Below are 11,346 nucleotides of genomic sequence, written 5' to 3' on the forward strand. Positions count from 1 at the left end.
GGAAAAGACTACTTTAATACTGCTATTGTCATGGCAAACACCAGCCTTCACTGAAATTAATCTTAAACTAGACTAGGAGGAAGCGAGAGAAAAAGCCTCTGATAGATAGGTAATAGCAGGGATTACTATATTCTCTAATGCACCGTGCCGCCACTGTATGACTACCACCCTGAGTACCAGGCCATCATCTGCCGGAAGTTCGCAGTGGTGGTTCCCGGCCGCCTGGACCAGCAACATATCCAGTACACCCACCAGCTGCGGGGGGTGCTGGGACCGTCGTCTACAGCTCCGCACGCTGCCCGGGGTCATCTGGCCCCAGCAGGACCACACGGACTCCCTGCTGCTCTCCCACAGCAACAAACTGATCCCGCAGCCCATCCAAGCCCTAGCCCCAGCCCCGGCCCTGACCAAGCCATCCCTCCCAAGAGCCGCCGACGAAGCGCCTGTGGCGGTGGTGATAGTGGGGTCAGGAAGCCTGAGTGTAGTGGGCGACACAGCCTATACCAGGACTGGTCAGGGCGTGCTGGACTAGGGGCAGAGGAGGGGACGGTTGTAGCCCAGGCAGCCGATGCAGGATTGACCTGGAATGAGTTAGACTGCCTAGGGGCCACTCTCGCCCCTCTCTGCTGGCAATATGGGCTATGGGCTACCATCTGGCAGATCCGCGAATGAATCATTCTACTACTGTATTATTGTTGTTCCCTTCTGCAGAAAGACACTCGCATCGATTTCCATAGAAGGATACACTAAGATAACTGCTATCTCGCAGACAGGCAGCAGGCTCTACTAACAATGCCTTGACCACCTCAGCGCCTCCACGCTGGCCAGATCGGACAGCGCCCTCCATGTATCCACGCCACTGGTTGGAGGTCTCAGTGCCTACAAAATGCACCCGCCCAACAGGCGTGGCCAGTTCACCGCCTATATTGGTGAGTACCCCCGGAATTGTGATTGGGCAAGGAGCACCAAGAAAATGAGCCTCCTTGGACCACTCCATCTCCAATGTGTTGGTCGGCGTAGGAACGTCGACAAATTCGCCAAATCTCTGACTGAACTGCTCCCAGGCCTTCTGGTGGCGGGAGGCCCGGGGCAGCTTAGACCAGTTCCTGCCTTTGTCACCAGCCAAAAAGCAAGTAATCGACCACTGGTCATCAGTTTGGATACTTGTGTCCCGAGTAAAAGTGATTGGGCCCTTGTCAGAATCTAGGACACCCGAGAACCCAGCTTTTTGCCACCAAGGCTCGTTGAACACGTAGATCAATTTGCTATAATATCCCGCTGCCGTGTTGTCGCTCAATATAGCCTTTTGCCCCGGCAGCGCAGGTTTGAAGGCAATTTGATGATACAGAGATGCAGGGATGGAGACGATCACTCTTCCAGAATAAAAGCTCAGGCCGCCCTCCGTGGAGACAACACAGCGTCCCTCTCGCGACTGGTCAATAGAAGTAACCAGCATGCGGAGAAAGACGCAGTTCTGGCCAAGCTCCTCTGCCATCTTCTGGGAAATTATTTGGTTTCCTGGTCTAGTCATTTCAAACGTCCATGGTTATTAACAAAGGTGCCCTACCTTGTCGGTTTCGCAGGTATTGTCCGCCGTCTTTCTGGTCCGAGATAATGTTGTCGATCCCAGCGCCACTCTTGAAGTAGAGCAGCATAAACAGGGCACTGACTTCGTCACTCTCCACCCCGGCCACGCATGTGGACAGTAAGTTAGAGATCTCAATTGCATCGTCCGACTGTGCTTGTTGAACGCAGAACTCGCGGAACGTGAGTTGATCGATCTCTCTGGCGCGAGCAGTTTTGGTCGGGTTGTCCAAGTCGATCAGCGCGCATTCGGTTCGAAACACCTCAAGCAGCGCTAGCATTACTTCCAGATTTCCCTGCGAAGTTGTTAGCCAGCACTCACGCACGACGATTTGAGTCGCAAGACCTACAGGCAGAGTGCCGAATGGTACCTTGGCAATTGACCCGTCCGCTGCCTGCAGAAGGGTTTCTCCACTGTCGCGTTGGATTTCGGTGTCAATACCATACCGCTGGTATAGCTTGAACATTTCGCTCTGGTTGGTATCATTGATCCAGGATGCACCCAGATCATTGAAACCTTTTTCGCAAGACTGGACGGTCAACGTCTTCCCGCCGATGCGGTTGGTAGCCTCCAAGACGCACACGCTGAAGCCCGCTGCCCGCACCGAGTGAGCATCTTGGAGGCCACTGAGCCCGGCGCCAACCACCACCACGTCGTACTGAGGTATGCAGACAAGAAGCACTCCTTGACGCAAGCAGCTGGCTTATATGTCGTGTTCAAGAAAGCGAGCCATGCCTGTCCAGGAATAGTAACAAACCTTATCCTTATCTGCAGCCGCGCTTATCAGGCAGCATAGCATCCTGTCACCACTTCTCCCCAAATGACCCTTCACCATCATCCTCATCCCCATCGCAAGTCAAGAACGGCCGATTTAGAATGAGCCAGGCATTTCCCCGCACCAGAACAGGCTGCCTGACTTGCCGCCAGCGTAAAAAGAAATGTGACGATGCGAAGCCGCGCTGCCAGGCGTGCGAGCGTAACAGATTAGACTACTTGTAGCCATCACATATACGCCGGAGGTTCAATCTCGATAATTATCAGGAAATCACTAATGATGGACACTCCCATACGTTGGTAGTGGCTAGGGAGTCCCCCAGCCCGACCTCAGCGGAGTCTGGATCTACTTCTCTCGCCCGCGGTGCCTCCCCCGTGTTTACAAACAATACAGAACTCAATGAAGTCGTCTGGTCTTGGGGACTTAACACTTTTTTGAGCCCAGTACGAGCAGGCATGTTGTTGCCGGTATCACAGATCTTACTCTCGTATTACCTTGAATCCACCGCTCCTAAATTAGCCCCTTCATCGGACGTGCCGTTCGTTTCGTGGGTTATGCCTGTCGCCTATAATGATGACCTCATAATGCACAGCATTCTGGCATTAGGCGGAGCGCATCTGTCTTATCACTTACAAGAAAATATCGAGATTCAGCAGGCAACTTGCCGACACTATTCCTTCGCCGTGCGGACCCTGCGCCGTATATCGGAGGATGAGACCCTCCTTCGCGAACCTCTGGTACTCCTTCGAATGATCTTGACTGTGATAATCCTTTGTCACTACGAGGTACGTTGACAACCTTCTTATTCTGGGTCGAAGTCGCCTGACTGGCTTGATTTGGGGACTTGAAGGTAGTCTCAGGAAATCTCGACGGGTCCCCTTTCACCCACCTTCGGGCTAGCCGTCACCTGCTTCTGGAATTGCGAAGCAGGCGTCACCAGATCAACACGACCGCTGAGCTGAAATTGTATGGATTTGTAACGGAGCTCTATTCTTACGTTGTCCTCTGCAACACCATCACTCCCTTCGCAATGAACTGTAAGCGGACCCTCGTTCATGACAAATTTCTGCAATCCCTCGACGACCTGCGAGACTTTGGTGCATTCGGGGTCATGTTCGGTGGCGGCCACGGCCTTTTCGAAATGATATCGTTAATATCTCTCTTTGCCGCGCACAAAGAGTCTCTCCCGTCAATGGGTCACGACACGGACCCGGAGCGCTATGAGATATACGAACGATTCAAGAGTCGCATTATCAACTGGAATCCTCCGGCTATGGACTCCCCTGAGAATGACTCCGACCATGACTTGCTCTCAGGGCGCAAAGCGGCCTTAGAGTTGTGTCGACTGGTTTTGATGATCTTTCTGGAAACCGCCCTTTCCCCATTCTCTAAATATGACTCCGCGCGGATCTATCAGCTCCAACCTCTCCTTGATGTGGCCATGTCATATTTGCCGCTGGTCTCTCCTACCAAGTTCTCTTGCATCGCTATGTGGCCGCTCATGATCATTGGCTCCTGCTTGGTAGAAGAAGATCAGCGCAGGGTCATGAAGAATATCTTGATCCACAATCAATATATGATGAGGAACACAGCTCAGGCGAGCAATCTGCTGGAGTTGCTCTGGATGGATCCGGATGAATATGCAATCGGTCCATATGGGCTGGGAATGTTGATGGAAAACTACGAGTTGGACTATGGGGTTATTTGAATCATGAGACCGGACTCAAATATAGCAATTCGAAGCTCATGTACGCTATTCTAATGTCCTTATGCCCCCGATTGGCCCATCAGTACKGTTATTTATTCAGGCAGGCCACGTATGATTCAAGAGAAACATATGCTTTGCACTGGTCTTAAATTCATCCGCAGTAACTATTCAGTCAACCCTTTCAGTAAAATAGAAAAGCTCCAGCTGAAGGAGAAAGTCCGGTTTTTATAGGAGCAGTTGTAGAATTGAAATCTCTTTATCCTGGCTGAATCTCAATTCCAGTTTTATGTCTGGACCTGACACTATTTAGGATAACGTTAGGGGTAGTTCCCCAGGCGGCTCATCATTTGTTCCTTGCCTGTATGTTTACCACTAAGGCAATAGCATTGACTATATGTACAGCGAATAATGTAAATAGATGGTCATTGCATCCCATTCACTCTTAAGCTCCCATTGCAAACTTTACTAAGTCCTTGGAGCTACCGAAAAACACATTTGCCTCTCCTCCATTTTCACTCCAACCTGCATATTGCCAGAACCTAGCAGCCTCCCAGCCTGCCGGCAGCGCGCCCATCTCCTCAGCCCAGTTCGCCAACCATAATGCATGGTCCGCGCCAAACGTCGCATTGTTCCCGGCGCACTGTGACCACCAGCTGGCCGAGAGGAACAGGATCGGCGCTCGACCCGTCCGGAACTTGTACCTGTGAGAGAAATCGAGCATCCAGTCCGTAATTTCTGTTGGCGTCATCCCATGGCAAAGCTTGCCCGCAATATTGCCTTCCATCTCCAGCACCCCAGGGAGCCTCTGTCCATCCGCGGTCCAGTTCCCTCCATGTTCGATGAAGAAGTCGGCTTGATCGGCTCCGCTGCTTTCCGCTGCAGTTGCGAAGTGCACTGCGCCATGGAGGACCCCCGCAGCGAGAGCGCCGGCTGTTTGAGAAGCGAAGCGCACGTTTTCGTAGTTGATACCCTCAGTTGCCTGTGGCGAGCGTCGGTCAATAATAAGTCCGGGCCAGATCACATACGCTTAAGATAGATTGGAGAGAAATGGGGATTGTAAACGTCGATCGTTTTTGATCGATGATCGATCTCACCCACCTTGACGAAGACAAACTTCACCCCATCGGCGACTGCGGCCTTCCAGTCTACAGGGAGATGGACCTCAAACAGATCGATTCCTTCAGTTCCATTCTGTGTCGCAGTTGCAGAAGAAACAGACAAAAGGCCTAGGAGGAGCCACCACGGCGTCAGAAGTTGCATGATTTCTCGGGGAATTTGTATCAAGTCCAAAAAAATGGATCGCTGCACGAAATGACGATCAAAGACGGGGAACCCCTTTTTTGCTGTCCTGATTGAGTTCCGACTTGCAGAGTGGAGACATGCACTAAAAGTCCTAGCAGCGCGCTAGTGTAATAAATAAGATTTAGCATAGTCAAAAATCCTTTCAAGTTCTTGGCATGATTTTTACAAAAGGCTAAGGGATCTCACTAGAGAACAATCCCGTGCCAAGCAGGAAGATGTGGCGTCGGCTTTAAGAGGGATTGCTTTTGTCCGTCGGTCTACGAATGACCCTGCCAGGGACTTTTGGCAAACGGTGGCTCGAGATGCAGACATTGGTCGTGGGGAATTAGACAAAATTTAAATATTGCTATGAATGACGACCATTTTGATCTCAAGGACGATAGATTAGAGCGTAGGAAGAGAGCGCACAGACGACTGACTCTCGTAACAAAAGTATTTCTTCAACAAAGCTGATGTCGTAGCCAAGGTATAAGAAAGCAAGCGGAGTCACCCAGGAATTCTGTGCTGGATCGACCTCGCTCAACAGTACTGAGCACAATCTCATTACCTTTGTCCCGCTTTTGGCTCCGTTTAAGCGGTTTCCTCCTTATGCTCAATTGCGCCAGTCTTGTCTTCCAATCCCTCGGTTTTAATTCGCTGTGCCAGGATACTCGTTTCCGTGACTCGGCGCTCGCTTTTGGTGGAATTGCCGATGAACCAGGGAGTCTCGGTGAAGAGTTTCTTCATCTCCTCCAGGGGCAACTGTTTCGTTTCCGGGAGCATGGCCCAGAAGAAGACGGCATTGGTGAAATTGCAGACCTAGATACAGGATGTCAGCTACCAGTGAAGGTTCCCTGGAGTATTCTGGCATGCAAGAGGGAGACCATGGAGCAATTTGATGGATGCTCACCACGAACAGGATGTAGAATCGCCATCCAGAGTTTGCCATTCCAATGGGTGTTACTTGACCGATCAGTGTGCTAGCAGGGAAAGATGAGCTATTAGCTGTATTTCTCTACTATAGCGAGATTCAGGCTGGGAAAGGACACACTTGAAGGCAAATGATACCATGCAGCCCAAGGCTACCCCCCTGGCTCGTGTTGCTGTATCGAAGATTTCGGCAGGAATCATCCAAGCTATGTACGATTTAGTGACGACTTTCCTGAATTGTCAAAGAATAGTATGAAAGGAAGGAAGTTGGTCATACACAATGATCCCATACTGGCAAAGCAGAAATTAAAGACCCATGTCATAATAATGAAACCCCAGTGTGCGCCCGTGCTGTTCACCTCGGGAGGAAACTGGGCAAGAAGGATTGTGCTGATCACGTATGTGAGACACATGGCAAGATTTCCACCCACGACGAGTTTGCGACGACCAATTTTATCGACGACCATCATAAGAAGGAATTCACCAATGAGGCCAATGATTGAGTTGATGGCTTGGTAGCGCAGAGTGTCCGTTCCATCAATGCCGATTTGTTTCTAATTTGAAGCTACAGTCAGCCATTTGAAGAAGAAGAGGCTCTTATTGCAAGGAATATTTACAAAGATGGTGACCGAGTAATATTGAATAGCGGAGACTCCCGTCATTTGTGTGGCAGCTTGCATAGCGCAAGCCAGTAGCAGACGACGGAAGTTTGACTTGTCGACGATCCACCGATAAAATGTGACCTGGCTATGTTCCTTCTCTGCGGCAACCTGGGCTTTGATCTGTTCAAACTCGGCGAGAATCCAAGGGTCGGAGGTGTTGCCGTTGGCATGGAGTCCCGCCAGGGTCTGGAGACCTCTCTCCCGCTGACCGCAGCTAATGAGCCAACGAGGCGATTCTGGGAACAGGAAGATCAAAGCGGACAGTAGAGCGGCCGGCACAATCTGAATGCCTAATGGGATGCGCCACTGGCGGTTATCCACAAAACTAACGTAGGTGCCATAGCTGATCCAGCTTCCGCAGACACCGCCAATGCCGAGCATGAACTGTTGCAATCCAGTCACCAGGCCTCGGATATTGGGATGAACCAATTCTGCCTGATAAATTGGGATGATCATGGTGAGTACACCGATACTTTGGATTGTTTGTTAGTCAAGCCCGGCCCCGGTCGTCACAAGCCAGGAAAGGGACTTTGAAATGGGGAACTTACGAGACACCCGAGATGAAACGACCTCCTAAGACGTAGCCATAATTTTGCGCACCGGTCTGCAAGCCACCTCCCAGGCAGAAGATTAAGCCGCCAGTCAAGATGGTTGCCCGGCGGCCGAAGTAATCCGAGCATGGGTACGCTAGCCCGGCGCCGACGAAGGCGCCGGCCGTGAGAAGGGACGCGACTAGGCCTATCTCAGTGGTGGATGGGCTGAAATAGTTCAGAAAAGAACCGCTGGATACCACTAGTAGAAAGCAGTCGATGTGCGTCAGTTCTAGCGAACATATGCAGAGATATTCGCCCACTGACTTACCCTCGGCCACAATTGTAAGGTCATATCCATAGAGGAACGACCCAAGTGAAGCAAAGGTGCCTACCAGAAACTGGTATACCTTGGGAGGGAAACCCATTTTGGTTTCTTCTGAGCTCAATTGACCTTGAGTATAGGTAAAGCAATGAAGATGAAATAATGAAGACCGTTGTCTGCCCACAATATTCGAGGAACATCCCCAGCCTTTTAAGCTATGCCGATCTCCATGCGGGGAGCTGCATACTGCGCTAAACTAAACATGGCGTTCGGGTGTCGATTCAGAAATCTGGGGGTGTCGCTTCAGCAATTATCGTTTAACTCTATTTTGTTCTTTTTTCAAGGGCGAAACCCATTAATTTCCTTTTTGGGAAGTCCACCGGTGGCTTCAGAACGCCTGCGGAAAACGAGCCAATCAGAGCGCGACGATTCCGCAGTCACTCAAACCCTCGTCAACTCTCGTGATCTTCACTTCTGCTATCCAACTGTCTACGGTGCAAGAAGACAAAATGTGACCATGTATGCGAGATATTTGATTGACTTCTCGGGATAATACACAGCGAGTTGAGCACGGGATGAGACAAGATGACTCGAGAAGATGGCCTGTTACTTTCTCTGTCTCTCTCTCACTTGGCCTTCTTGCTTTCCTTTCCACCAGAAAGACAGAAATCAAAGTAATCTGATGAGCATTGCCAAGAATGGCAGAAATCATTGCACTGCGCGTTGAGCAGCACACTTCCGGGCTGGGTGTACACAGCTCCACGCCTCGTATATCCTGGACATTCTCCTCTATTGACGAGTCTATCTGCGACTGGAAACAATTTCAGTATGAGATTGCCGTGCAACGTGAAACTGGGCCGCCCGCACACCTCGTTGTCCAAAGCGCAGAGTCATCTTTAGTCGCATGGCCGAGCACGCCGTTACAGTCGCGAGAACAAGCTCAGGTGCGAGTTCGAGTGCGTGGAAGCTGGATGGATCGAGCAACCGGGTGCGCACATTCGGATTGGTCTGCATGGTCATCATGGGCCCCGGTTGAATGCAGCCTCCTCAGTTCGCAGGATTGGATTGCTGTGCCGATCTCTAGCCCATCCGTTCCGGTGAGCCCCAATGAGCCACTAAGGCCTTTGCTATTCCGAAAGGCCTTTGTTTTGCCTTCCGCATTTGGCTCCGTGTACCGCGCCCGCTTGTATATCACAGCTTTTGGGGTCTATCAGGCGTATCTCAATGGTGTCCGGATTGGGGATCACGAAATGGCGCCCGGATGGACAAGCTACAACCATCGCCTTGCGTATCAAGTGTTTGACGTCGACGCCTTAATCACCAACAAGGGCGATAACGTGTTATGCATCGAGGTTGCTGAAGGGTGGTTTGCGGGCCGTTTGGGCTTTGGTGGTGGCAGGAGGTATATCTATGGAGATCGCATAGCCGTCATGGCTCAGTTGGAGGTGGTCGGGCTCGCAGCTGAACGATTCCAGGTTGCGTCCGACGTCAGCTGGAAGTGCCACCCGAGTCCCATCGTGAGCAGCGAAATTTACAACGGCGAAATCTATGATGCGCGAGCCGAGGTTGGCGACTGGAGCCAACATGGCCCTCTCTATGTTGACGCGGACTGGGAGACAGTCTCCGTGTTGGCCTTTCCCCGTGCGCGATTATATGCGCCAAACGCCCCTCCAGCACGAATCACGGAGAAACTGACACCCATAAAATTATTCACCACCCCAGCCGGCCGGAAGATTGTTGACTTTGGCCAGAATCTGGTCGGAAAGCTTCTCATACATTCCATGACGCTCCCGGTGAACGCAACAGTGACCTTCACCCACGCAGAGGTCATGGACGACGACGGAGAATTGGGGACGAGACCCCTTCGGGGTGCACAATCCGTCGATACAGTCATCTCATCAGGGCGGCCGTTGCTTGATTGGTCGCCGAAATACACTTTCCATGGCTTTCGATTCGTGCAAGTCGATGGATGGGATCCTGAAACGGAGCAGTCCTGGCAAACGAACATTCGTGCACTAGTAATCCACACTGATTTCAAGCGGACGGGGCGGTTCGAGTGTTCGAATATGGCCATCAATCAATTGCATCAGAATGCCTGCTGGAGCATGCGCGGGAACTTCTTGTCAATCCCCACGGACTGCCCCCAACGGGACGAGCGCTTGGGATGGACAGGAGATATTCAAGTCTTTGGCCCATCTGCAACATTTCTGTATGATTGTATTGGAATGCTTTCAGAATGGTTGGAAGATGTTGCCTGTGAGCAATCAGAGCACTACGGCGTTCCCCCGTTGGTGGTCCCCAATGTCCTGGACCACGTGTGGCCATCCATTCCCCAGGCCTTGTGGGGTGATGTGGTGATAATTCTTCCCTGGATATTGTTTCTGTCATCCGGTGATCGCGATATTCTACATCGACAGTATGCCAGCATGACCTCATGGCTGAACCAGGGGGTCCGTCGAGGCAAAGATGGACTGTGGGATCCCGAGTTATGGCAATTGGGCGATTGGCTCGATCCCCAGGCGCCACCGGACGAGCCGGGTGATTGCAGAACAAGCGGCACCCTGGTGGCAGATGCATACCTCGTGCATGTCACGTCCCGCATGGCTGATATTGCATCGGTCCTCGAGAGGAAGACGGAGAGTACACACTACAGCTGCAAAGCTCAGCGTCTCCGTTCCCTTTTCCAGGACAAGTACATAACACATTCCGGCCTCATAGTCGGTGACTCCCAGACGGCTTATTCCTTGGCGATTGTTTTCGGACTTTTATCCACTAAGCATCAACTGGACACTGCGAGGCGTCAGCTCGCAGCGCGTGTACGCATGGCAAAGTTCCGCGTCGCAACCGGATTCGCCGGTACGCCTATCATTTTACGTGCCCTCACCGACACTGACAACCTCTCCCTGGCCTATCGGATGCTGCTCGAAGAGAACTGCCCGTCGTGGTTATATCCCATTACTATGGGTGCCACAACCATTTGGGAACGCTGGGACAGTATGCTTCCAAATGGGTCCATTAACCCTGGCGAAATGACTTCTTTCAACCATTATGCCTTGGGGTCCGTGGTCAGTTGGCTCCACGAGACTGTGGGTGGCTTGCGGCCGCTCCAAGCTGGCTGGCAGACTGCATTGGTGTCTCCACAGCCCGGAGGATCGTTGACGCACGCTGCAGTGTCGTACGATAGTGTCTACGGCCTCTGGAGCTGCCAGTGGAAAGTGGTTCACGACGGAGATAGAGATGGAGCGGTTATATTCTGTTTGGACTTGGTCGTCCCACCAAACTGCCGAGCCGTGGTCAAAGTCCGGACTGCTGAAGATGGATCCAGCAACCTAGAGGAGAATGTGGGATCTGGAAATCATCGGTGGAAGATTCCCTTCCATCCTTGGCTATGGCCGCCCCAGGCGACTGCTCCATTTATCACAAACCCTGGGCAGAATGTCAATTAGATTCACAGTTAGAGCACACAGTTTTTGAAATCATTCAACTAATACACAGTCTTAGCAATCAGCAAATAGGGGTAGTAAATTCCATCCTTGAAACCATCCTCGAA

General features: G+C 51.6%; 6 protein-coding genes across 6 annotated transcripts; 3 read left to right on the forward strand and 3 right to left on the reverse strand.

Annotated features, from left to right (window-relative positions):
• Nucleotides 1-137: 137 nt before the first annotated feature.
• Asppvi_000064 (uncharacterized protein) lies at nt 138-672 on the forward strand (the record flags this gene model as incomplete). The annotated part of the gene is given in 2 exon segments (XM_043296377.1): nt 138-155; nt 175-672. The coding sequence occupies 2 exon segments, from the start codon at nt 138-140 to the stop codon at nt 670-672; spliced, it is 516 nt and encodes a 171-aa protein (XP_043152312.1).
• Nucleotide 673: 1 nt separating this feature from the next.
• Nucleotides 674-2,384, reverse strand: Asppvi_000065 (flavin monoamine oxidase family protein; the record flags this gene model as incomplete). Its single annotated transcript, XM_043296378.1, has 4 exons — nt 674-1,518; nt 1,568-1,880; nt 1,935-2,243; nt 2,343-2,384. 4 exons carry the CDS (start codon nt 2,382-2,384, stop codon nt 674-676), a joined length of 1,509 nt encoding a protein of 502 aa, XP_043152313.1.
• A 560-nt stretch (nt 2,385-2,944) lies between these two features.
• On the forward strand, nt 2,945-4,068 carry Asppvi_000066 (uncharacterized protein; the record flags this gene model as incomplete). Its single annotated transcript, XM_043296379.1, has 2 exons — nt 2,945-3,145; nt 3,211-4,068. 2 exons carry the CDS (start codon nt 2,945-2,947, stop codon nt 4,066-4,068), a joined length of 1,059 nt encoding a protein of 352 aa, XP_043152314.1.
• Nucleotides 4,069-4,510: 442 nt separating this feature from the next.
• On the reverse strand, nt 4,511-5,328 carry Asppvi_000067 (putative secreted glycosyl hydrolase; the record flags this gene model as incomplete). The annotated part of the gene is made up of 2 exons (XM_043296380.1): nt 4,511-5,047; nt 5,167-5,328. 2 exons carry the CDS (start codon nt 5,326-5,328, stop codon nt 4,511-4,513), a joined length of 699 nt encoding a protein of 232 aa, XP_043152315.1.
• Nucleotides 5,329-5,940: 612 nt separating this feature from the next.
• On the reverse strand, nt 5,941-7,899 carry Asppvi_000068 (uncharacterized protein; the record flags this gene model as incomplete). Its single annotated transcript, XM_043296381.1, has 7 exons — nt 5,941-6,168; nt 6,260-6,329; nt 6,401-6,485; nt 6,557-6,833; nt 6,897-7,413; nt 7,490-7,733; nt 7,803-7,899. The coding sequence occupies 7 exons, from the start codon at nt 7,897-7,899 to the stop codon at nt 5,941-5,943; spliced, it is 1,518 nt and encodes a 505-aa protein (XP_043152316.1).
• A 595-nt stretch (nt 7,900-8,494) lies between these two features.
• Asppvi_000069 (uncharacterized protein) lies at nt 8,495-11,242 on the forward strand (the record flags this gene model as incomplete). Its single annotated transcript, XM_043296382.1, has 1 exon — nt 8,495-11,242. The coding sequence occupies one exon, from the start codon at nt 8,495-8,497 to the stop codon at nt 11,240-11,242; it is 2,748 nt and encodes a 915-aa protein (XP_043152317.1).
• Nucleotides 11,243-11,346: the final 104 nt, after the last annotated feature.

This window comes from Aspergillus pseudoviridinutans (assembly GCF_018340605.1).
Source record: "Aspergillus pseudoviridinutans IFM 55266 DNA, scaffold_1, whole genome shotgun sequence".
In the NCBI taxonomy this organism is placed as follows: Eukaryota; Fungi; Ascomycota; class Eurotiomycetes; order Eurotiales; family Aspergillaceae; genus Aspergillus; species Aspergillus pseudoviridinutans.